General features: G+C 48.0%; 2 protein-coding genes across 2 annotated transcripts in view; both read left to right on the plus strand.

Annotated features, from left to right (window-relative positions):
* Window positions 1-1,265: 1,265 nt before the first annotated feature.
* LOC135397795 (uncharacterized) lies at window positions 1,266-3,783 on the plus strand. Its single transcript, XM_064629366.1, has 4 exons — window positions 1,266-1,322; window positions 1,400-1,507; window positions 1,580-1,606; window positions 3,633-3,783. Exons 1-4 carry the CDS (start codon window positions 1,275-1,277, stop codon window positions 3,762-3,764), a joined length of 315 nt encoding a protein of 104 aa, XP_064485436.1. The 5' UTR covers window positions 1,266-1,274; the 3' UTR covers window positions 3,765-3,783.
* Window positions 3,784-4,182: 399 nt separating this feature from the next.
* The window catches only part of LOC135377727 (uncharacterized), a 36,403-nt gene continuing 14,070 nt past the window's right edge, over window positions 4,183-26,515 (plus strand). The window contains exons 1-8 of the mRNA XM_064610359.1: window positions 4,183-4,470; window positions 9,764-9,968; window positions 12,917-13,023; window positions 13,089-13,291; window positions 13,364-13,547; window positions 15,461-15,632; window positions 20,149-20,240; window positions 20,316-20,460. Coding sequence (XP_064466429.1) covers window positions 4,345-4,470; window positions 9,764-9,968; window positions 12,917-13,023; window positions 13,089-13,291; window positions 13,364-13,547; window positions 15,461-15,632; window positions 20,149-20,240; window positions 20,316-20,460 — 1,234 coding nt within the window. The 5' untranslated portion in view covers window positions 4,183-4,344. The remainder of the gene's footprint in view (window positions 4,471-9,763; window positions 9,969-12,916; window positions 13,024-13,088; window positions 13,292-13,363; window positions 13,548-15,460; window positions 15,633-20,148; window positions 20,241-20,315; window positions 20,461-26,515) is intronic.

Genomic DNA, 26,515 nt, shown 5'->3' on the forward strand with positions numbered 1-26,515 from the left:
ACGCCGATGAACGAGCGGTTAAGAAATGGTACCGCTTCTGTGGTAAGTATTCTCTTATTTCCACGTTCATATTAATTACTACTGTAGTCATTGATAAGAATGATAACATATAGATCTGGCGCCTATATTTCAGACTGAGGCTGTTCTTCTTCGACTTGTTTCCTAGCAGAAGAGCAGTCTCTGTATCTCTGAGCTACAGTAGCAATGGATCGCCGGATATTCCTTGTTTTTAACTTGTAGTCATTGACGTTAGAGAGCTAACTTAGATTGTGATCCTCCGTAAGACTCACTTATGGGGGCGTGTAGAAAGATGGCACAACAACTGTGAGAGGAAGCTCCGAGAAAATATACTTTGAGCCCAAGGCAGACACAGCTCATGAGACTCCAACGTGTCAACATGGGTACCGTCGTTGCTGTGGGTGTTGAAATGCAGTATACGATCGATCTTTATGCTGAAGTTCTTTACGTGTAACTTCTCCTGGTATAAACTTTTATTTTTGTACGTGCCTGTATTCCTGAACGATCTCGAGTCAAATATCGTGGTGACAGAAAACTCCATAAAATAGTGACCGGAAACTTCTCCGTAAAATTTCCGGAATCTATTCATAGTTCGCAATTTGAAGCCGAGTAGTCCTCTACGTTATCCGAATAACCGTTCACAGCCCCCCCCCCCCCCCCCCGCTTCGTCCGCAAGATGATACCAAAGAATAAAATGAAGTCACTCGTAAGTATGTGTAGAATTCGAACACCGTAAATGTCTTCGTAAGTTGGTTCGCAACCGTTGTTAACACAACATGTCGGGGAACACAGACGGAAAAATGCGGAGCGACCTCAGTATTCCGAACATGGTTGCCGGACAAGGGGCTATGTCGCGGCATTGCCACGTTGTAGTAGCCCAGTGGTTTACCCAGGATTTCGTCCTTGGGGGAGGTGATGGGTTCTGCAAGGGGGTGTATTTACATGCTTTTTACTCAATATTACGCAATCTCGCAAAGTTTTCGGGGGGTCTCCTCCAGATTTTGGGGGGTGTTAGAGGGGTGTAGAGGGGGGGGGGGGTCTGGATAAATCACTGGTAGTAGCTGAGGTGAATGAAACGCAGATGGCGTATTTCGGATAAAGAAAGGTGATTGACGAAAAGGCAGCAGCAGCAGGAGCCTCTCACTGGAAATCAGAGGGTGTTGGTTAGAGTCTCACTCTGGCGCTTTTCCGCCACCCAGACAGTGTCATTGATGACCAAGTGACCAGCATGTCCTTTTTCAGAGATGAGCTTTGAGATGAAAAGGCACGCTTTTGAGTGTGCCAGAGACATACTCGTTCAGCGTGTGAGTTTGACACCTTTTATACAGCTTCAGAAATGCGTGCTCAGCTTGTGGTAATAAAGATGTGTCCCGTTATCTAGGTCGTGGATTTCTTGCACCGAAGAGGAAAACGCATCTTCAAGGACAGGGACCCGGTCGTAGTGATGAATGAATGGTGTGACCACTCCCCACAAGTTATGAACAACTTTGTAGGTGATATCTGCAACGAATCATTACAGCGTTCTTTCCAGTGTGATTTAAACCACTCTCGTCTTTCGTAGGAGCAATTAACGGTTCTGCAAGTTAGGGTAAGCAGGAATACATATTAGCATAAGTATTAACATAGGCAGGACACGGTAGCATTGCAACCGTATAGGGTTGTCAAAGTTAAATGAAGGCCACGATAGTTGAGTTGATCAAATCGCTGTCCCGGGGAAAGGAGTTTGGGTTCCCATATATGAAGAGAGATATTGCAATTTTAGCCAGTTTTGCGCATTTTAAATGTTGTAGAGCGTACAAGTCTCAAGTCCGTGTCACGTCACAGGCTAAAAATATTTTGCCGGAAGTGCGTACGCAGTGGTTGTCCGGGGGAACCGGCCCTTATTCCAGGTCCATTATGTAAAAGCCTGAGTCTGGGCACACAGAGGGACGACACGAACACACGACTCAAACCAGCAAAGTTTACTCTGCTGGTAAAGTAAACTTTGCTGGTTTGAGTCGTGAGTTCGTGTCGTCCCTCTATGCGCGCAGACTCAGGCTTTTACATTATGGATTTCATCCACCAGCTGGCCTGCATATACGCCATCTTGTCAGTTGCCTTATTCCAGATGTTCCTTTTTGTAGCAGAGAGAACGGCGAGAAAGCAGGTGAGCTGGTAGGACTGGGTTTCCATATTTAAAACCCCGAGATTGAGGGGTCTTTTTTCTGTAGTCAGTGCAATCAGAAACTCGTCACACCGTTAAATTGCCTGCAGGTTTGTCCCTGAAGTAATCCTTTTGAGATAATCAGGAGGTTCGGGAAGATGGCTTTTAAAGGGACGGTCGGCGTCCGGAAAGCTATCGATGAAACCGATACCACTATGTTCGACATCGGCCGACAATTTACTTGGCTTTTTTTTTCGTCGGAAAAGTGCTTAGATATTAATTAAACGAATTTTAAAGATCAGCGCTGCTTCTGCGTGCAGCTGCAGAGCGAGGCTCCGGCGGCGTGACGTCACTCCATAACAGGAGGAGTCAGAGGGCGGCGTTCGGAGGAGAAAGGCGCCGTCCAGACGCTCGCGCGGCCGCGGCATGTCTTTTCTCAAGGCCTTGCTCTGATTGGTGGTGTAGGGAATGACGTCTTCTCGTTTTTCCAGAGAGGAAATTCTGGCCGACTCTCAACATCCGACGTGTGCTCTCGTCACGTATTCCGTGGAATAACAGTCAAATTACGCCACTATTACGCGTGGGATTTTTGATACCGCGGTCAGTGGTCCGCGAGGTATAAAATGACAGCATGATTTCGAAATCGACTAAAACTGATGCGACCGTCCCTTTAACACCGCCATACTCCGACGTAATACGCTCGACGATATACCGAAATTTGACCTTCCATTCCCTCGTGCGCCTTATACTAGACACGTCGCACACGTGGTGGCTCCTCTCACAGAACTTTTTTTTATTCGGTGTTAGTGCCGCCGAGCAACTGTAGCCTTGAGCGGCGTACATACATGGAAAGACGGAGAGAGTATAGCAGGAAGAATGGTGGGAGACGGGGAGGGGGGTTTAGTATGCATCCTGGGCAGACTTCAAGGGGAACAGTGCCGACATTCGTCAGGAAAGTCTGCCGGCAAACCCAGGGCAAACCTCAGACAGCACAGCCGGTGGTAGGATTCTAACCCACCTCCTCCCAGTCTTCAGCACGACCTTGGAGACACCACCAACGAGCGTATGCTTTTATCCACTCCATGCCGTTGGTCTCTTCCAGAACTAAGCTTTGACAAGTCACAGAGTAGCTGCCATTGTATATATAGATGCTATAAGTGGCGCCAGATCACCTACCTCATACAGGGAGTATTGCACTCTGATGCCACATGATAAACCCAGGAACCTGCTGGACAGACCTTAATCAAGCTTGATTTTTGCTTCATATAGGATACACTGGCCGCTCCACAGTTTTTGGCTCCCCCCCTGTCCCCTACGTCTTCCTGCTGTCCTCTCTCCATCTGTCCACGTCTGTACGCCGCCCATAGCCACAGTTGCTTCGAGGCGCTAACACTGAATAAACACAAAAATGAATAAAAGTTTTTGGCTGCTTCAGACATTTTAACGGCTGTCGTTTTTTCATTCGTCACAGGAAGAAGATAAACCGATGACCAACTATACTATGATCCTGTGCATGACGGCGACCAATTACGTCATAGCGAGCCTACCATCACAAGACGCCCCTTCGTCGTCTTGTAACAGCACATCAGAGACTGCTACATAACATGACACAACCGTTATGATGGAAGCAAAATAAACTATCGTTCATACTACTGCTGCCAGAAAAGAAGAGCAAGTCTTTCCGGCTAAATAAAGGGTATATATAGAAGAACAAAAGGTCTTCAAAAAAAAAAAAAATAGAAAAAAGAAAACTACGCTGGTGGGTAGCCTAAATGGCCCTAACTCTAGTTGGCTAAAGGGCCACTCGGCTAATGTCATGAAATAAAAATTGAACTGGCCGCAAGAACGGCCTGTACCCGCACAAACATGACCTTCTGACTCGATATACAACAACAACACGTGGACACTGATATTAACTCGAAGCTCGATTAGAGGCCCGAGATAAAAGAGATTGGAGGCTACGGTTTCTCAAAACAACAAAAAGACAAAAAGAGAAAGGAGGGAGATGTCGCAGCTATAGTGCACTTGAGTGATAGTGAGCGTGCGGAGAGACATCTCGCTCATTCGTTGCCCGGCCGTTTGCGCAATACTTCGCAAAATTTGCGAGACCTGCGTGAATCTTATTAGACCAGGAGTCTCGAAAAAGACTCGCACGTTTCTTCGCACCGTTACCAGGCAAGAAAATGTCGTTCGATACTGAAAGTAAGATACTTCGTTCCGTATACCCAGTTGTACCAATCCCGAGGGAACTCACATACACGAAGCTTATGGTGAACGCCCTGCTCAAGCATGGAGACTCTGTGTGTCAGGTAAGCACTTTGTTAGTTTTTTAGACACTTCAGCAGGAATGTATTGCATTAGAACCTGCGTTTGATAGCACGTTATGAAAATTGTGCACAGAGGAAAGCTCAGGTGTAAGCAAACCATATACATCCCAGGTACATCCTGATGATATCGCAAATTGGATGTTAGGATATCTGTGGGAGCTTCGCAGTGAGCCCGTTTACGTAGAAAGTACATCCATGCGACTGCCGGATTCCTACTGTTTTCACATCCCAGAACCGTCGCATAGACATCTAATTTGGACATTTGGATGTTCCTGGGATATTTTATAATGTATGCTGTTTTTGTGCTGAATCAATTTGAAATTTATAGTAATTGATTGCAATAGCAAATGAATGCTGCAAACACTAACTGAACAAAAAGGCATCTGCTTTTGGCAGCACACCCCACTTGGGGAGGGGTGCCCAGCGACCTTTCGGCCATAATCTAAGAAAATGCAGACCGCGCGTTATTAAATGTGTTTTTACCCTTAAATGAGCCGCAGGTTCCCTTTTTGTCCCCTCCACCGCATATGCGGATTTGAAGAGATAAAAGAGCGAGCATATACTGAAATACAAATTGTTGGAGTACGTTCATGAAGTGTAGCGTCGCGTACCACGTTTGCAACGGTGACAACATCTTTGCAGTTAACTTGTGAGTTTGGAAACGACGTCAGCGTATGCCTGCGAACGTTCCCGACACCCCATCCTGGCAAATATCGTGTTTTTAGCTCAAGCCACCGTCTAGAATGTGATTACTTGGTAAATAAAGTAGCAAACCCAAAAAATCCCCCCCCCCAAATTTTCCCCGTTTGCTTACGTCATGCCACTAAGGATCACGTGACCTAGATGTCTCCGAAAAATAACGCACGTTTGCTCCTTTCTTTTTACATCTACCAGATGTCCCAGGGGTATAGAAAGTAAGACATTTTTCCAAGTCACATTGTGGAGATACAGGTAACATCGCATAGACGTGGCGGACGTATGCGACGTGTGCGACCTTTGTGAGACGTACCTGGGACATTTCTGGTTTACTGGGAACCTATTGGTCTACACTAGCTCCCATAAAGCTTTCGCTCCATGCGGTACAACGTACTGGAAGTTGAACTGCGTAAGCTGCACACAGACACGCACACAGCCTTTTTCTGCACGCACACAGCCGTACAAATTGAAGCGCCCCCTTCCAAGTGCAAATTGCCGACTGCCAACCATCGGCCAGTGGTCGGTTTTTGGTCGGCGAGCGACTTAGTCGGCCACTGCACCTTGAACCAACGTTGGTCTGATGTCGCTCACAGTGGTGGTTGGCGAACGACGTTTGGGCCGAGAACGTTGTGCGACGCGTTGCGGGCGTGGTATTGAGAGATTGGCATAATAAAGACGGACCAATGTCGGCTCTGCACTGCAAACAAACTCGAAAACAACGCAGCTGAAGAAAAGGCGCTTGGACGGTTGACAAAACGTCGGATGACAGGTGGCCAACGACTCTCTCGGCCGGCCAGCCAACGTTGGCGCAATGTTGCATAGTGATAGGCAGAGCGAGGTAGGGCAAGCCGTCGGCCAGGGGGCAGATCTATAGAAAGAAACGAGCTCGTCGGCCAAACACTTGCCAAGCAGGGCTAGGTTGGCCAGCCAAGCTCTTGCCAAGCTTGGTCCAATCTCGGTATGTTGCCCTGGGGAGAGGGAAACGCGGAATGGTGTAGCACTGCGTAAGTTCGACTTTCGATTGGCCAAGTGATTGTCTCAAACCAAAAGCAGTAAGAAACTGAGATATTATCTTCATGGTGAGCTAATACGACAATCGATAGACCTCTACCTGTTTGTAAACAAATGACGTCATAATGTTCGACAGCGCCACGAGTTTGGTAGAGTTGAACTACGTTCAAAGCTATAGTGGCGAACAAGGTCGCACCTGAAAGACACGGTGTTGAGGGGATTACGATGGTCCCTGAAAGGGACGCGACTTTCGGTCCTACTTTTCTTTAAGCGAACAATTGCTCATTCGTGGAACCCAGCTTTCCCCTTCCGATCTGTTTTGGTTTCGGGCTGTCTACCAACGTCATGATGACGTTTGTCGGGTAGAGGTTTTGTTCCTCACTTCAGCGTTGTTTGTGTACACGTAGAATTAAACTTAGACACCTCACCGTTCATTTTGACTCACACGCGAACAGGACTCTCGAATTTGTGGAAGCTCGCGAGACAACCTATGTATAGTATCTGTTCTACCTCAGGAGTTTCTTTTCTTTGTGAGCTGTTTGATTCTAGTGGTCTCGGGCATATTGCGAGCTTTTATGATTCTCCCCTACGCCGTTATACCCTAACGCCGCGAGACAACTGAGTATGAATACGAGCGACGCCACAGGACTGCTTTAGCCTAAGTTGGCACAATGCAGGCTGGTCAATGCTTGGCAACTTATTGGCCAGGATACAGGTCTGTATCAAGAAACAAGCTTTGTTGGCCGATGATGTACCAACCAAGGCCGGGTAGGCCAGCCTAGCTATTGCCAAGATTGGCCTACACTACTTTGTTGCTTGGGCATATACAGGGTGTTTCAGTTAAATCCCCGGGCTAAATAATTCGCGAACCGGCGCACCAATCGAATAACTTTCTTTTTACAAGTATCTGTCCAATACCGCCTACAAGATGCGCACCGCGTGAATGAGCGGGAGGCGCTCGTTATTTAAATAAAAATGCAAATGAGTTGCGTAAAAAAGCGTAACTTCTAAAGCAGGGCGCTGTCGGTATTAAAATGGGGACTACCCCTTTTGGACCTTCAGTGGACACCTTTCAGAGAAAAATCTGCCACCGAAGCGGGTCATTTGTTGCAGTAATTAATTGGTTTCGGTTTACGTATTTTTGTCGCGGCTGGTCGCGGCGAAGCGCAAAAAGACGCTCTTTCACTCCCTTATCCATCAATGAATTACGTCCTTACACCAATGAATTACACCAATGAATTACGTCCTTTTGCGCTTCGCCGCGACCAGCTGCGACAAAAATACGTAAACCGAAACCAATTAATTACTGCAACAAATGACCCGCTTCGGTGGCAGATTTTTCTCTGAAAGGTGTCCACTGAAGGTCCCAAAAGGGGTAGTACCCATTTTAATACCGACAGCGCCCTGCTTTAGAAATTAATCGGTGGGCCGCCATCTAGCCGACAAAGGCCCGGCTATTGCCCAGACTTGGTTCTACACTGGCCCTGTGTTGGCCGCATGTCTTATACACTCTTAAAAATGAACTTCACCACATAGCACGCTCAGCCAACCATCATCCCGAATGACAACGTTCTCGCCCTAGATTTGTTGAAAACGGGAGGAGGAGCCTATTTTGTGCCGTGCATAATGGCACAAAATAGGCTCCTCCTCCCGTTTTCAACAAATCAGGGGCGAGAACGTTGTCATTCGGGATGATGGTTGGCTAGGAGCGTGCTATGAGGTGAAGTTCATTTTTAATAGTGTAGGTCGGCCTGCTACATTGGCCCAAGGTTAGCAGTATTAAGTCGGGCCGAGTAAGGTCAATGTCAATCCGCAAGCTTGGCCCAACATTTTTGTTGCAAGGACGGCCCAACAATTTTTAGGTCGGAAGCGCACGTCCGCCCGGCATTTTCCCAACGTTGTTTTTCCCGTTGGGATGGTACCGCACTGCTGATCAGAGTACTGCATAACCATTGGCAGTGCTCCTGGTTACAAGTGGTCCAGAGTTGGCCTATCATTGCTGTTAATCGGTGGGCCATAATCTAGCCGACTAAGGGCCGCCTACTGCCCAGACTTGGTTCTACACTGGCCCTGTGTTTGCTCCATGTTTTATAGGTCAGTTTGCTACATTGGCCCAAGGTTGGCGGTATTAAGTCGGGCCGAGTAAGGCCAATGTCAATCCCCAAGCTTGGCCCAACTTTTTTTCCAAGCACAGCCCAATGACTTTTAAGTCGGACGCATACGTCGACCCGGCATTTTACCGACGTTGTTTCCCCCCTGTTGTTTTTCCCCTTAGGCTGACACTGCGTCAAGCTGCCACATGTCAGGCAGGTGTCGTGAATTTGCGCGTTGCTTGGTTTGGAGCGTTGCGACCGACTCTTGATCGGATCGATATTTTGTCTAAGTTTGGCATGGTTTGGCAGTGTCCAGTGATGTATAGCCGGGGGGGGGGGGGGGGGGGGGGTACACCCTCGAAATCGTACGCTTGGTAGCGCATTTTAGAGAGTGAAACGTGGTTGGTATCCTCCTCTCTCCTATAAAATCCCCATAGAGCCGCCCTCCCGAAACATTTTTCAGGCTACGCCACTCGTAAAGTGTCTGTAGAGGAGCAGGGTATAACTACAACTGCACAGGAGAGGAGACAAATGTCTTTGGGCCCGCTGCCCCGAGAGCGCCCTTGAAACAAATCATAATGATAACTGGTAGCTTTACGTCGCGAGACAACTATGATCATAAGCGAGGCCCCAGTGGTCGGTCCGCCGATGAATTTTGCCCACATGAGGGTTCTTTAATGTGCTTTGAAATGTCAGACGACACGATACTAGTATATATAACATCCCTCACTGCAGGACAACGTGTCTATAAGCAACTTGTACCATGTCAGCAAGTTGCCAACGTCCTCGGCCGGGCTCGAACTCAGGAAGTGGCAAATGACCGGTACACCCTGCCATTGTCAAAGTGAGGAAGTTGTATTACAAGAGCTCAAGTGTGACTCCATTACTCCAGCTCCCGTGGCTTTGTGGCTATACGGCGATGGCCTTCCACGCTGAGATTAGGAGGTGACCCGGGTTTGAATCCAGGCGCCGGCTGTGCAGTCTGGGTGTTTCCCTGGATTTTCCTCAGACGCTATAAGACAAATGCCGGCACAGCCCCCTGTGAAGGGGGCTGTGCCCTGAAATGCTGTCTCTGTATTGTCTCAGGTGGGCTGCTTCTGGGACTCAGCTGAAACTGGATAAATAAGTCCAGTGATCTATACAGACCCCCCCCCTACACCCTCTCCCCAAATGTTTGGCGACACCCCCTCTCTTTCTTTCTCGTGCACCCCGGGGTGGTGGTGGTGTTATTTCAACTTTAGACACATGTCGGCAATGATATATAAATCTCTTACAATGTAATTATAATAATGACCTCCCCCATCACAATATTTTGCGTGCTTGCGATTCTGAACCCCTGAGTAAAGCGCTGGAAGCACAGCAGGATGCAAGCAACTTGTAGGTCTGTTTCACACACTTCCGTTTAACTTGTGGTCATGTACGTTGCAATCCAGAGGGCAGCGCGGAGAATGTTGAGGTATCCTTATGCCTTTCAGATTGGAGCAGTAAGCGGCCGAAAACAGACCTACCGGGAGGTGCTTGAGACCAGTTACCGTTTGGCATGCAGTCTGCAGAAGATGGGACTGCAGACGGGAGCCCTGGTGGGGGTCAGGTGCGGAATCATTCTGGAGTACCTGGTCACAGCCATTGCCATCATTCGAGCAGGGTGCACTGTGCTCTCCCTCAAAGGGCAGACGACACGTAAGTCACAGACGGCCGTTGTTAGTAACGTGATGCACGCGGACAAAACTACACTGGTAAAAGACGAACGGGAGTCTGATGGTGGTGAAAGGGCTCGCCTTGTCGGCCTCACAGAGGTGGGCAACATCACGACTCACCGGGAGTCTACTGAGCTCGTGTGATAAACATGAACCAATCCTACAGGAAGAGGAAACGGCAGACGAAACAATCGGCGAGGCGCGAACTATATACCTTAAAGGAACTGTAAAGTGAGTGGCAAACCTGTAGAAACCGTATGAAAGCTTGTAACTTGGACGCTTGGACGTAATAGTTCTGCTGTATATTGAGCATTTTTTCAGCAATCGAATTTGAACAGAGAAGTGAAAAATGAAAAATAAAAACCATGTCAAGTTCAGGAAGGAATAGCCACGAAAAATAAATGGAACGGTTAGAAGCATCAATATAGTAGTTTAATTTGACAAGCTTTCGGACGGAGTCCATCCTTCATCCGGTGCGATGAAGGACGGACTCCGTCCGAAAGCTTGTCAAATTAAACTATATTGATGCTTCTAACCGTTCCATTTATTTTTCGTAGCAATCGGATTTCAAAGATTGCTACGCAAAGCAAACTAGCGGACTCCAGAAGCGCCCCAACCCTGAGGCGACTCGCGCGCCATCTATTGAGAACGCAAGCAACTAGACAATACATCTGACAAGATAGTGCGTTCCTCGCGACTGCAGTCAAGTGCAGTAAGCATTTTATTGCGAAGGTGCACGGTTCGAGTATTCCGGAACACAAGAACACAAACCATACACGTTTAAGTCACTTGGATGCGAGGTTTTGCAAACAGCAGCGATACAGCGAGCCCAGAGCAGACGACACAGGGACGCGGAAAGAGAGAAAGGCTAACAGATAGCGCAGATCATCTCGCAGGCACGGAACTCGGACGTTACTACCGTTACCCGTTTAAACCGAACTTCTCAAGAATTGCTGTTGTTCTTCAAAAAAAAAAAAAGTACAATGGTAATTAGTAACTTGTCTCAAATGCGTTACCTTGTACTTCAATATCACGTGATGACTGTCCGCCAATCCGGGGCCGACTCCAACTTTGTTCCTTGCGAACGTTGAGAGGTCGCCACCTTTCAGCTTCTAAGGGTGTTCAAAATTAATTAGTGCGACAAATATGAAGATCTGAGAGGTGATGACTTGTGTGTGTGATCACACCACCAAGTTCTACATCATGGTATCTTGAATGATTGTGGTTATATTTCACTTTACAGTTCCTTTAATAGGTCTCGTGGATGGATGGATGGACGGATGGATGGATACTGCGGGTTTTCCCTTTGAAGCGAGTGGTAGCATGTGTGTAGCTAGTTTCGTATTAAAAAAAAACATAGATATAAAAGGTTCACAGATAACGCGAGCTATACCACATTTGGTATCACAACTTTCTGAGCACCAGCTCCTGTGGCATAGTGGTCGGTGATCGCTTTCGACGCCGAGACTCGGAGGTGACGCGGGTTCGAATCCCCGCACCGGCTGTGCTGTCTTGGGGTTTTCCTGGGTTTTCCGGCAGACTTTCCAGACGAATGTCGGCACAGTTCCTTTTGAAGTCGGCCCAGGACGCATACCAATCCCTCTGTCCCTCACTCCTTCCTACTGTCCTCTCTCCACCTGTCCACGTCTGTACGCCGCTCACAGCCACAGTTGCTTCGCGGCGCTAACACGAAATACAACAAAATGTTTTAGGAGCCCCGAGTTCGCGACGCGACATTAGGATTGTTATTTGAGAAGGAAAATATCGCCGATGTTACTGAACGTATCGCTAACGTCAGAATAAAATAATCGCAGCTTCTACCAGGGTGTCGGAGCGAACCGAAAACCGGAACCGAAAACCGAAAAAAAACACTATTTTGGTGCGAACCGGAACGGAATCGAAACCGTATACGTTTTTTTCGCTCAGGAGGGAAACCGAAAAATATATTTAACGGTTTTCGGTACAAGAAAAAACTTCGCCGGTTTGGACTACGGCGAACGAAACAGACGTCGTGTGCTCTGAAGTCATGTCATGGATACTATACGAGGGTTACGGTTACGGTGGAATGTATGTCGGTATAGTATGACCCTTAGGCTCCCTTTGTAATGGTTTATAGTACGCGCACGCACACAGACTTCGAGGTACATGTGACTCTCTAGCAATGCGCCTCAGTGTTCGTTTTAATTTGATCCCCCCAAACTCTCCTCAACTAAACAGCGACCCAAAGGGGCTGCATAACGGCTTCTTTATCGGTAATGTCGCGCAACGCGTCCCTTGTTTGAGAGCAGCTAAGTTGAATACATTTAGTATACGCGAGGACTAGCCCGTGCAACTCTTTTGTGGACAGGACACGAAGAAAATAAAACGGAGCCGTCGAGCGCGTTTGTGAATGAAAGTGTTCCTCTATTTGCGTCGTACTCGTGCGGTGGTGCTTGCTGGCTAGACAGTAGCAACAGACATTCGGATGGGACGCAATCACTCCAACCCAGCAAGAAAGTACTTTACGTATGACATCACGACAAACAAGTCCGTTTGTAGCATGCGCTTCAATAAAGGAGAAAGCCCATTTGAACAGACAGTAACCTACAGGAACCAGGAGCTACCAATTTCACAGATATATTGACACGTATTGATATTAAATACCGTGTATGCGGAATAAACAGGTTTACATTTTGTAACATTGATTTTTTTTTTTTGTGTGTGTGGGGGGGGGGGATGAATATTCCCAGAAGAAGCGGAACCGGTTAAAAACCGGTATGAACCGTTATTTTTTTGCTCCGGAGCAGAACCAGTACCGGATCGTTTATGATGTAACCGGAACGAAAACCGGAACGAAAAACGTTTCGGTTCGACACCCTGGCTTCTACGGCTTCAATGAACTCCCAAAGAAAAGTCAGAGCAGTTGACGTAACGCAGTTGTTGTTTTAACAGGCGAATTCAAGTATCAACTGCAGGACGCCAAACCTGTCCTAGTCTTTGCAGAACCGCAATACTGCGCAAGGATTCTAGAGGCATCCCAAGGTATCGAAAATTTCAAGGTGGGAGGATTCTAAGGAGCGGATTCGAACCAGCTTATTACGGTTGTCGGTTTCGTCACTCACAGGGTGTAGCGTCGTTTGGAGAATCGCCTGGCTGTTCCCTGTACGCTGACCTTGTCGCCGGAACCGACGGTCGGCTTCGAGAAGTCACTCTAGATCCCAAAGAAGCCGTGATGGTCATCACATATTCCGGAGGTACGACAGGACCACCAAAAGGTGTCATGCTCACGCATCACAACTTCGTAGCCACTCAGATCATGTGGGACGCGTAAGTACAAATGCGGGAATGATCCTAGAACTGATGACACACGAGTCTGTACTACGTACGCTCATTAATCAGGTGGACTATGATGCTACCTGTGCCAAACTCCAGGACAGCCAAGCCAATTACCCTGGACTGGATGTCCCCTGTACATCTCTCAGGCATAGTTACAGTGCTGGGCAACTGTCTCAGAGGATGCACTACAGTGTTGCTGTCATCTGATAAACCCAGAGACATCTTAGCAGCCGTCGAGAAATATGGCGTAAGATGCAACACATTACTTCGTAGTTTTTGGAAGTGTGCGAAACGTTAACAACAAAAGTATAGCTGTGACCAACGGTAGAACAATGAGATGCGCGATGACTGATCATTTTAATTCCTGGATTGATTTGATTGTTCTTTAAGTAGATTTACGAGTGATCATGCAACACTTGCTAGACAAGGTGCCTCAAACCCAGATTCCAGTCTCAGATCGAGTCGTGGGTCGCATTGCCTTTAAACTATGTCATGGAAAGTGGCACAGAAAAGAAATGACTGTAATAACCAGAACATACCTGCAAGAATAAGAACAGTAGCAGTGTTCTTATTGTGGTGCGGGACAGTGGGTAAATGAGGCCCCACATGACATACCAAGAGAAAGAAGTAAACTGTGTTCGCAAATCAAGTATTGAAAGGATGAGCAGCAACTTAAAAATATACGTTATTCTTTCCATAAGACTACATCTGAGTTCATGAGCTTGAATGCAACCTAATGCCTGAAAATCTGGTTTGATTGATATTTCTTGACTAAATTTTTCGACCCTAGGGGAATTTCTTTGTGTTAGCAGGTGTCGGTTCTTGGTACAGTCACTTTCTGTCCTTCACTTGTCATGTCGAACTTGCTTGAATCACATCAATTTCATTGAATCGGCGAACTTTCATTGTGTTATGGGAACAAGAAGTTGCACAGGACAAGGTCATCGGAGTAGAGAAGGTGCGGGTTCATCAAAAATTCATTTGTAACTACAATCCTGTAAGCAATCAATGGCAAGCAATTAGGCAGCTTCCCAGGGAAGTGTCTGCGAAAGAAGAAAAAAAAAAAAAAAAAAACTCGGGCAGGCGTGGCAAGACTACTTTGTAGAATTACACATTCACCAACTGTCCTCTAGGGACCTCGTATTACACTGCTTGAGGAACATCATTGATACTTAGCATAGAGCAACAAGAAAAGTATTGAGCAATGTAACAAAGCTTTCAGGTCCCTATTCGCTGCGAGATCGACCTATAGGGGGCGACACTGTCACCATTCTAGTGTGGGTAACACGTGGGCCGATGTTCGGAGTTAATGGTTCTTTTCCGCAATTCTTGTGTATATTCACCGGAAGATCACTTTTTCCGCGATGGTACGATACTGTTCGGTTCCCCAGTGCTCCACCTACTGCACTGAACGCGGACTAAACGTGTAAAAGCAGACGACGCGTCCACACTGCGGTAGTTCTCCGTTCTCCGCAGCGCGCCGACATCGTTCGATCTCGGAGCGAATTGCTCTACACCAGTATGTAGTCTCCCATAATGCCCTCAGTATCCAGACGTCTAATGGATGTAACCATCAATTTCTAGGGCACTAAAACGCATAAATGTGGCGGAAAAGTAAGAACCAAAAGTGTTCCTACTTTGGACCCAAGTGCAGCACCTCTGCACTCACGCGTCCGCTGCGTGTCAGCACATGACTGCATTAATGTTCGCATCGGGCATATCCAGTGTTATCGCGGAAAATCAGCTATCTGCATGCCACATTCCATAGATCACGCCGCTCAGCATTGCAGAAATCTTGGGTCCTTGTTCTAGCCCTGTGCAGCACCGTCAATGCCTGCACTCATTCTATCTGTTCTTGACGTCTACTAGCCTGCTTGAACTCCTTTGACCTCATAGCTTTTGCCATGAATGCGGAAATGTTATCTTCACAGCATTACATCTCCGGTGGCCGGCCGGATGAACTACTACTGTCCCCATCAGTTACGACGCACCCGCGTGTGTGATATCTCAGTCATGTGTGTGTGAGAGTGTGTATGCCTCATCTTTTTCATCGTCATCCCACTAATATAGTAACCCACATGCACTGAGGTATGGTACCGCAATTGTTGCGGTGAATCACCTAATCCCATCGTCATTCATGTAGTTGTTGTTGTTCCATAGATCACCCACATGCCCCTGATGCCTACACGGTTGATGATGCTGCACAATAGCGACCTCGTCGGCCAGTTCAACACGAGTACCTGGACCAGCGCTGGAGTGGGAGGTGGGGTTGTTCCGTCCGCAGTTATCGAAGCCTTCAAGCGCAAATTCCAGCTGGAAACAGTCTACTTTGGTAAGCAGCAGGATATCCTATTATAACGTCACGGCAAGAACGCCAGTAACTTGATGAGCATAACTGCATGGGAAGTCCTGGTTTATCTAGGTTACCGATTAGCTCGGTGATTCAGCACTGCACGGGCCGGATTCTTAGGCCCAGGCCCGTCTTGGGTCCAGCCCTCCCTTAGATTTAGCCGGCCGGGCTCGTCCCCACGACACCATACGTGGCCCGGCCCAAGCCCGAATAATTTCCCGTGTGTCTGTCCAGGCCTGTCTGTCCTAAGCCCGGGTGTTTGTCCGCCCGGATTTCAGACGCCTTCTGTGACCTTCTTTTGTCCTGAAAATCCCTACCCCCCCACCCCCCATTAAACGTCTTTGCTGGTTTTGAGTCATTGTGTTGTGTTTTGTTTACGTGTCTTCGCCCATCGCTCAGGCTTGCCTATCATGGAGTTTATCCACCAGCTAGCCTGCATCTACGCCATTCTGCCCGAATAATTTCCCGGGCCCGAGCAAATTGCTAGGCTACCCGGCCCGGTCCAGCGAAGCGGGCTGTAAAAGTTGACCGTGGCTAGCAAAAAGTGGGGTAACACAGGTTCGAGCCCGACATATAGGACCGGCAATGTATGGGCGCGGGCCCATATTGTGAAACCCGAGCCCGGTCAGGGCCCGCAAAAAGAAGGCATTACCCGGCCTGGCCCAACGGTCAAAAGCCCGGATCGTGCCGGGCTTTTGGGTAAGCCCGAGCCCTTGCAGTGCTCTAGCACACGATATACGATACGATCATGGGCGTGCCGCGAAAGGGGTCAAGGGGGGCCGTGCCCCTCCTGGAGCTCCAAGGTCACTCGTGAAAGTTGTGCGCTCTTTAGTCATAGGTCGTCATGATTATTCTCAAATGTCATAATATGAAGCTCTGAACACCCCCACAGTCCGCCGCGTACGTCTCCAGGAAAAGTGGCGTGTGGGGGTTGCAAGCTCTGCCCCCCCTGGAAATATCCTTGGAACGCCCATGGATACGATAGATACGATATATATATACGATTAATGTCCTAACGACGGTACGACCATTTATACCCAACTGGCAACAAGAGTGACTGGACGCACCTTGCAACTGGCTCAACGTCTCATCTTTGTAGGGACGCTGACCAAATCAGGAATGAGAATGCAAAAGAACCTTTAGTGACACCGCCCTGAGTCCAGCTCATGCAGTTCAGATATTGGATAGGAGTCTTTGGGAGAATTTAGAGTAAACCGATAATAGTATGAACAAAGCATTAAAACGCAAGCAAGCTGGTGTAACCATGTCGATGGTATCATTTCCTTGAGCTTGAGGTGGTGGTACTAGTAGACAGGTCTAGACTCTAGTCTAGCACCTAGCAAGTTCTAGCTCCTAGCACACTCTAGTCTAGTCCTGTCTACTTGTGGTTTGTGTTCCGGTCCCTACCATCGCCTCAAGCTCAGGAAATGATACCATCAACATCGATAATAGTAGTTTGTGACCTATGATTTGTGGGGCATTGGCTGGCGAAATTACAGATAAAGTGCGCAGGTGGGCCGTTCGAGCCCTTTATTACAAGCCCTGTTATGTCTTAATGCAGATAATACTTCACTTTGGTGTACTTCGAGCAATATATGCAAATACACCCAAGTGTTACAGAAACAGTATTATATAATACAGTTTCCAAGGTGGCGAATTTCCCCATTCATCATCCTCAGCGTATTTGTTGTTGTTGATGTTGTTCCCACCCATATGGATACAAACCTCAACGTGAGCAGCATTTTAGTTTTTTGACGTAGAATTTACGTGTTTCCGATCGCTGATGTGGAGGGCACCTCGAACATATAGGATAGGATTGTACTTTTTACCACGTCATACAAACATACTACCTTCGAGAACTGTCATACAACGTATTTCTTTTGTGAAGGGCGCATTTCCTGAGAAAATTAGTTGAGAACAATGCGCGCCAGCGGCGGCAAACTCTCCCAGCTCCTTGTGGCGTGTTGTGTCGTCAGATCACCCGAGCACTTCCATTGGCTGACGAGAATCGTCTGCTACAGCTCGGGACCAAGGCGACCGGTCGACTATTCCGCGTCACACGCGAGTCGCGCGGCGCCAGAGGGAAAGAAAGAAAAAAAAATCACTGGGCGATTACGATAGTCGGTAATGCGAAATTTGAGCGCAGCTGTTGAGGTTGAGTTATACTCCACTGTTTTTATCCTCCACACATAGTACTTCAGGTAGCACTCCAGAGCGTGAAGTCGTTGTCCACGTTGGTGAGGTACAGCCCGGTTAAGTCTGTAGCGCGACTCAGTGCCACGTATATACCAACTTCTGCAGATGACTCTTGGCAGAGGAGTACACGACATTTTCATACGTGCGATTTTGCGGCCGCCACGGTTGCATCGCATGTTTGGAGCCAAGCTCACCGAACTGCAACCAGACGCGTTCCGGCATCCCAAGCGTGCCCTCCTTCTTCGCTTTCCTCCTCCCGCCCTCTTCACTCTCACCGTACGCTTCGCCGCTGCTTTCGTCCTCCCGCTCTCCCGTACTTTCATCCTTCGCTTCGCTCCTCGTTCGCTCTGCCGGTTACAACGCCGACGCCACTCAACGCAGGAACGGGCGCCAAGAGCTGCGCTCTAAAAGAAAGTGCGCGCCTCACTATTGGGTGGTAGATGTGACGTCGCAGACTGACAGCTGAGGGAAGGAGCTTTTCGGACCCGCGAGAAACGGAAGCTATCTTGCGCACCACAATTGCCCGTGGTACTCTTACTTTTTGTGCGAGCCTGTGTTCCAGTGCATTAATCCAACTTTCTACTCCTCCTGACATATTTTTGCCATTTTATGCTATTTTTAAAAAAAATCATGTAACGTTTCGGCGGTGCGATTCGGTGTAGGAATAAATTAAATTAATGCGCGCGGCGTGTGCGGAGGGTTGTCTGCGCGCTTACCGGCGGAGGGGAGGGCTGCGCGTGCGCTTACCGGCGGGGGGAGGGCTGCGCGTGCGCTTATCGTAGCGTATTTTTCAGGCTGGGCCGACTTCTTTCGTCAGTTTTCCACCTGGGCCGACTTCCCTCAGAATTTTTTTCCAGTACAACAAGTGTGCAGTGGGTGGTTTACATGCAAGTATAGACATGCAAAGGATAGCCATACACAAAAGTATAAGTGAAAATATATTTATTAAAGTCAATAGTGCGAAGAATTATGCTGTGACTCTGTGTTGACGAGAAAAACCCAGGCAAAAAACCTTCACGACCTGAAATAGAATAAATAAAAACACAATACAATACATGTAACAAAGAATATACTTATTACAGGTACGATACAATAGCATTAAATAAGTATCACAGATCAAACACAATATTTTTTATTAACTGTAATCATACACACAAGTTTTCAATTAATCAGAATTAAAATGCAGTAGCACATTTAATCAAATTTCTTCAATCAAAATTCAATAACATTTCTCGTTTTGATATGGTATTGTGTAGCTATTATTTCCCTACATGTTGAAGGATATGTCGGTTAGGTTCTATATTAATGCTATGTGTTGATCGTGTTGATTCGAATTATTTCCTTATGTCTGCGCTATTCACTTCATAAGAAATTGATTAATTAAATTTGTGTCATGTTGGAATATTAAACTTAGCTTCCATATTGTGCTCGAAATTACTTACGTCTATCAGGTTCTTACGTCTCAGACTTTTTATAATAAAACTTGTAATTTTGATTGTAATCGTATTGGTTAAGAATATCTTCTTTGATTAAATGTGCTACTGCATTTTAATTCTGATTCATTGAAAACTTGTGTGTATGATTACAGTTAATAAGAAATATGGTGTTTGATCTGTGATACTTATTCAATGCTATTGTATCGTACCTGTAATAAGTATATTCTTTGTTACATGTATTGTATTGTGTTTTTATTTATTCTATTTCAGGTCGTGAAGGTTTTTTGGCTGGGTTTTTCTCCTCAACACAGTCACAGCATAATTCCTTGCACTATTGACTTTAATAAATATATTTTCACTTGTACTTTTGTGTATGGCTATCCTTTGCATGTCTATACTTGCATGTAAACCGCCCACTGCACACTTGTTGTACCGGAAAAAAATTCTGAGGGAAGTCTGCCCAGGTGCAAAACTGACGAAAGAAGTCGGCCCAGGCTGAAAAATACGCTACGATAAGCGCACGCGCAGCCCTCCCCCCGCCGGTAAGCGCGGAGAATCCGCCGCGCGCGGGAACATATACGCGCAGGACTCAGGGCAGGGCCCAGGGGTCCATACAACGTACTAGCCCCCGGTCTCTCTCGGCCAGACACAGTACTACTCAGGTGATAATATCAGAGCCATGAAAACCGTGTTCGTAGCAGTGGGCTTTTTGGTGGCCTGCGCCGTGCACTAACTAACAACAATGTACTGGCTGCGAAAACTAAAAGGAATCCCCACTTCCAGAAGCGAAGAACACATCGTGCACAATGCAACACTGTAGTGCCGATGCAACGTACTGATGTGCTTTTCTTTTTACACCAACGCAGGCTACTCCATGACAGAGCTCACGGGCTTCTTGACCATGCCAACAACAAACCCGGAGTCCATAGGAGCACCCTTTCCTATGACGGAAATAAAGGTACCAGTAAAGGCGCATTCTGTGCGTCCTTGGAGCACATCAGGAAATATGTGAGAACATTATGACCATATGTAGATAATCAACGTTGCGACCAAGGAATCGCTCGGTCCTAATGAAGACGGAGAGATCTGTGCGAGAGGGCCTCAGGTGATGAAGGGTTACCTCAACAGGAAAGAAGCAACAGAGCAGACGATAGATGCAGAGGGATGGCTGCACACAGGTAAGGAGACAGAACTCATATTTCGAGTGGAATGTTGATTCCACTGCGCCATCCTGTGAGCCATAGGAAGGTGAGGGCCACTGAAGCTTTGAGGGGATGTGATGTGAGAACAATACATGTGAGGGTTACGAGCAGTGGAGGCCATTCTGTGAGTCGAAGGAATGTGAGGCGCACCGAAGCTTTGAGGGGATATGTGATATGATGCGAGTCCAATACATTTAAGGGTGAAGAGCTGTGAAGTCAGAATGACTTCACAGCTCTTCACCTTGTCCAATGGCCTTGGCCAATGCCATCCTGTGAGTCGAAGGAATGTGAGGGGATGTGATGTGAGACCAATGTGAGCGTGACGAGCAGTGAGGCCATCCTGTGAGAAGGAATGTGAGGGGCACTGAAGCTTTGAGCGGGATGTGATATGATGCGAATCTAATATGTACATTTGAGGCTGAAGAGCAGTGGTGCCATCCTGTGTGTCGAAGGATTGTGAAAGGCACTGAAGTTTTGAGGGAATATGATGTGAGAGCGATGCGTGTGACAGTTACGATCAGTGAGGCCATCCTGTGAGTCGAAAGAACGTGAAGGGCACCGAAGCTTTGAAGGGATGTGATGTGAGCCCAATACATCTGAGGGTGACGAGCAGTGAAGCCATCCTGTGAGCCGAAGGAATATGAGGGGCACTGAAGCTTTGAGGGGATGTGATGTGAAACAAATACACACGAGGGTGACGATAAGTGATGCCAACTTGTCAGTCGAAGGAATGTGAGGGGCACTGGAGCTTTGAGCGGGATGTGATATGATGCGAATCTAATATGTACATTTGAGGCTGAAGAGCAATGGTGCCATCCTGTGTGTCGAAGGATTGTGAAAGGCACTGAAGTTTTGAGGGAATATGATGTGAGAGCGATGCGTGTAACAGTTACGATCAGTGAGGCCATCCTGTGAGTCGAAAGAACGTGAAGGGCACCGAAGCTTTGAAGGGATGTGATGTGAGCCCAATACATCTGAGGGTGACGAGCAGTGAAGCCATCCTGTGAGCCGAAGGAATATGAGGGGCACTGAAGCTTTGAGGGGATGTGATGTGAAACAAATAAACACGAGGGTGACGGTAAGTGATGCCAACTTGTCAGTCGAAGGAATGTGAGGGGCACTGGAGCTTTGAGGGGATGTGATCTGAGACCAATACATTGAGGGCAACGAGCAGTGAAGCCATCCTGCGAGTAGAAGTAATGTGAAGGCCACTGAAGCTTTGGAGGGATATGATGTGACAACAATACATGTGAGGATGACAAGCAGTCAGTCCATCCTGTGAGTCGAAGGAATGTGAGGGGATATGATGCAAGTCCATACATTTGAGGGGAAAGAGCATTGATGCCAACAGTCGAAGGAATGTGAGGGACACTGAAGCTGTGAGGGGATGCCATGTGAGACCAATACATGTGAGGGTTACGAGCAGTGAGGTCATCCTGTGAGTCGAAGGAATGTGACGGGCACTGAAGCTTTGAGGGTTTGTGATATAATGCTAGTCCAATACATTGAGGGTGACGAGCAGTGAGGCCATCCTGTGAGTCGAAGGAATGTGAGGGGATGTGACGTGAGGCCAATACATGTAAGTGTGACGAGCAGTGAGGCTATCCTGTGAATCAAATGAATGTGAGGGGCAATGCGACTTCGAGGGGATGTGATATGGTGCGAGTCTAATACATGTGAGGGAGAAGAGCAGTGAAGCCATCCTGTGGGTCGAAGGAATGTGAGGGGCACTGAAGCTTTGAGGGGATGTGATGTGAGACCAATACATGTGAGGGTGACGAGCAGTGAGGCTATTCTGTGGGTCGAAGGAATGCAAGGGGCACTGAAGCTTTGAGGGGATGTGAAGCGAGACCAATACATGTGAGGGAGAAGAGCACTGAAGCCATCCTGTGAGTCGAACGAATGTGAGGGACACTGAAGCTTTGAGGGGTCGTGATATGATGCGAGTCCAATACAGTTGAGGATGAAGGGCAGTGAGGCCATCCTGTGAGTCGAAGGAACATGAGGGGCACCGAAGCTTCCAGGGAATTCAGTGTTGACCAATACATGTGAGGCTGACGAACAGTGATGGCAACAGTCGAAGGAATGTGAGGGACACAGACGCGGGGATGTGATATGATGTGAGTCCTGTTTTCTCTAAAATTCTAGAATCAATAATACACGTTAGATTATGAAAATTTGCTGACAAGTATAAGCTGATTGCTAGGGAACAGTTTGGCTTTCGGAAAGGTTTATCTACAGAACATGCATTGTTATGTCAAAAAGAATGTATACTTAAAAATATGGAAAATCGCAAGCTTACTTTAGGTATCTTCTTAGACCTTACAAAGGCCTTTGACTGCGTTAATCATAGCTCGCAAAATAATAAAATAAATTTCATTCATTCGTTCACTCATTCATTCAATAGATTTGAGGGTGAGGCGCAGTGAGGCCATCCTGTGAGTAGGAGGAGTGTGAAGGGCACTGATGCTTTGAGAGGATGTGATGTGAGACCAATACATGTGAGGTTGACAAGCAGTGGGCCATCCTGTGAGTAGAAGGAATGTGAGGGGATATCATGAAAGTCCAATTTGAGGGAGAAGAGCAGTGAAGCTGTAGGAAGGAAAGCAAAGACCAGGCAATGCCAGCGAACAAGACAGGTTTACTGTGGGCAGCGCAAAGTCAGCTAAGAACTGAGGCACGCGACAAAGTGCACGCACGCCCACTGTAGTTGTCGCTCTCTTCTAACAGATATAACGCCCTCTGCTAACACCCCCCCCCCCTCGACAACTAGGGCTTAATAAGGCCCATGCGCTCTCTGGTGGTCTCGAAGTGCTGTCGTGGAAGGGGCTTCGTCAACGCGTCGGCAACCATCTCGCCCGTTTGACAATATTCGAACTCAACGTGTCCGCGTTGCACCAAGTCTCTGAGGTGGTGGTGGCGAACGTCGATGTGTTTCGTTCTCGCGCTCAGACCTTCTCCAAGCGCAAGCTTGATGTAGCCTTGATTGTCTTCAAGCATGCGAGTGGGCTCAGCCAGACGGTGACCAAAACTTGGCAAAAGGTGTTGTAGCCAAAGGACTTCTTGTGAAGCGTACGCTGCCGCGACGTACTCTGCTTCAGTAGAAGACAGAGCAACGGAAAGGTGCTTCCTCGTTGACCAGGAGATGGGGCTGCCTCCGAATTGTATCAGGTATCCACTGGTCGATTTACGATCCGACAAGTCTCCAGCCCAATCCGCGTCTACGTAGCACACTAGCTGCATGCCTGGGTCTGCTGTAAGCTTCAGCTTGAGGTCTCGAGTATGATTGAGGTACCGCAACAACTTCTTGACGGCATCCCAGTCTCGCTGCCGCGGTTTACTGATGCGGCGGCACAGGACCGCAATTGCGCATGAAATATCCGGACGGGTGGTCGTACTAAGGTACAGAAGCTCTCCTACAGCCTGCCGATATTGTTTATTGCTGGAGAGCAAGTCCTCATCCCCAGTTAGCATACTCCACGTCCATTGGAGTGCGCCTTGTCTTAGCGTCGACCAGACTGTACTTTTCCACCAAAGCGTTTATCTTGCTTCTCTGGTGAATAAAGAAACAATTATCTTGCCGTCTTTCGACCTCAATTCCAAGATAGCGGCTGACGTAACCGAGGTCCTTCAGCACGAAATGCCGATTCAAGCTTCTCCAAACGTTGGTAATGACTAGGTCGTCTTCGTGACAGATCAACATGTCATCTACGTACAGTAGAATATACATGCGACCGCCACCTATTGTTCTCGAGTATAAACAGGGGTCTGCTTCACTGCGGCTGAACCCTTCCTGCAGGAGCACGTCATTTGCCTTTACGTTCCATGCTCTCGCGGCTTGCTTCAGCCCATAAAGAGACTTCTGCAGTTTGCAACCGAGGTGTTCTTCCCCTTTGGCAACAAATCCTTCTGGCTGTTTCATATCTATATCTTCGTTAATGTCACCGTTCAGGAAGGCTGTCTTTACGTCAAAATGGCGTACCTTTAGTTTCTGTGCCGCAGATATTGTAAGGAGTACTCGCAGAGTAGTCAGCTTCGCAACGGGGGCAAATGTAGCGTCATAATCCTCCCCATACTTCTGCGAGTACCCTTGGGCAACAAGCCTCGCCTTGTACCTCTCAACGTTACCGTCCTTATCCCGCTTAGTCTTGAAAATCCATTTGCAGCCGAAAGGTCGTTTTCCTGGGGGTAACTCCACAAGGACCCATGTGTTCAGCTGGTGGAGTGACGCGATTTCCTCATGAGCGGCGTCAATCCACTTGGTCCTTTCAACAGGAGGCAACATCTGCACCTCCCTCCAGCTCGCCGGGTCTGCAGGAACTGTCGCTTGAGCAACATATGTGAGGCGACTTGGAGGGACGCCTTTGTTGCTCCTTGCTGATCGTCGAGGTCCAGGCGCTTCTGTGGCGGTCTCATCCCCCGTGGGAGAGACATATGGTGTGCTCCGTCTTGCGTCTCAGGTGAGCCCGAACACGACTCCAATTCAATCTCGCTTTGTCCAGAAACGCTTCCTCTCCGAGGCGTATTCGGGCCATACTTCGTACGGTCACCTGGGTATTCCACGGGGCGAGGACGCGCTGACCTGCTCAGTAACGACTCGGAACAGAACTTCTCCATGACTGGGCTCTCGTCAATGACCACACTTCGAGTCACTGTTACCTTGTGAGAGCCCTTGAGCAAGATCCTGTATCCCTTCTGAGCTCGCCCATACCCAAGTAGAGTGCCCTCGACAGCACGACAATCCCACTTTCCGCGCTTCTCTTTTGGGACATGCACAAATGCTCGACTTCCAAACATTCGCAGGTGCTCTAGATTGGGTTTTGTTTCGTGCCACAACTCATACGGAGTCTTGTCGACGGCCTTACAAGGAAGACGGTTCTCAAGGTAACAAGCGGTCAGGACGGCTTCACCCCAGTACGTCTCTTGCAAGTCCGCCCCAAAGAGCATACTTCGTGCGCTCTCGCACAAAGTTCTGTTCTTTTGTTCAGCTACGCCGTTCTGCTCGGGACTATACGGGACAGTGGTCTGTAACTCTACACCACGGCAACGCAGAACCTGCCGTGTTCTGCCGCCAGTATATTCGGTTCCGTTGTCCGCACGTAGGACCTTCGGGTTCCAAATTTGTTCTTCACGAACGCCAGGTACTCTTCAAGTTTCGAGGCAACTTCGTCCTTCGACTTCAGGAGGTAGAGAATGGTGTATCTGGAGAAGTCGTCGATGAGTGTAAGAAATGTACCGGTTCCGACTTGGTGTAAGAACCTTCATAGGCCCGCAGACGTCAGTGTGCACTAAGTCCAGAACTGCTTGAGCTCGAGAAGAGCTCGCTTTTAGAAATGATGCTTTTTTCATTTTTCCTTTTTTGCAACTAGTGCATTTGAGAACATGGTTGCAGGCTTTGACATCGATTCCATCCGCCAGACTATCCGTATGCAAAAGCTTCACCGCATCAGCATCCCGGTGCCCTAATCGGTGATGCCACACATGGATACAATTCCGGTGGTCCGACGATTGCGTGAGGTTCGCCATCTCTTTTCCAGCTGTCGAGAGACGGTACAGGTCACGGTTAATCTTCCCTGTAGCAATGACAACCTTGCCCTTTGTGACGGTGCACTCTTCTCCGCAAAACGACACCACGTTGCCGAGCTCCGTTAACTTCTTAACAGATAGAAGGTTGCTGTCCAAGGAGGGTACGTAGAGTACATTTCTTACACGAACCTTCTTCACTGCTGATGGGGATACTCTACAGTGCAAGATGCCGTCACCAACTCCCTGGGAAGATACCTATTGCCCGTTTGCCACGGTGACAACTTCTGTCCTGTCCCTGTAGTTCTCAGTGAAGAAGTTCCGATCGTTACACATGTGACTTGTGGCGCTGGAGTCCACGTACCAGTCCCAGTTCTTCGACGGAGAATCTCTCGTCAGCAAGAAAGAAACTTCAGACGACGATGAATGCTGAGACATCGCTGTCCTAGCCCGTTGTCTGTTCCGCTGTTTCTGCGGACGTTTCCCGTGCGCCTTCCAGGCAGGGCAG

The sequence above is a fragment of the Ornithodoros turicata genome, chromosome 1 (genome assembly GCF_037126465.1).
Source record: "Ornithodoros turicata isolate Travis chromosome 1, ASM3712646v1, whole genome shotgun sequence".
NCBI lineage: Eukaryota > Metazoa > Arthropoda > Arachnida > Ixodida > Argasidae > Ornithodoros > Ornithodoros turicata.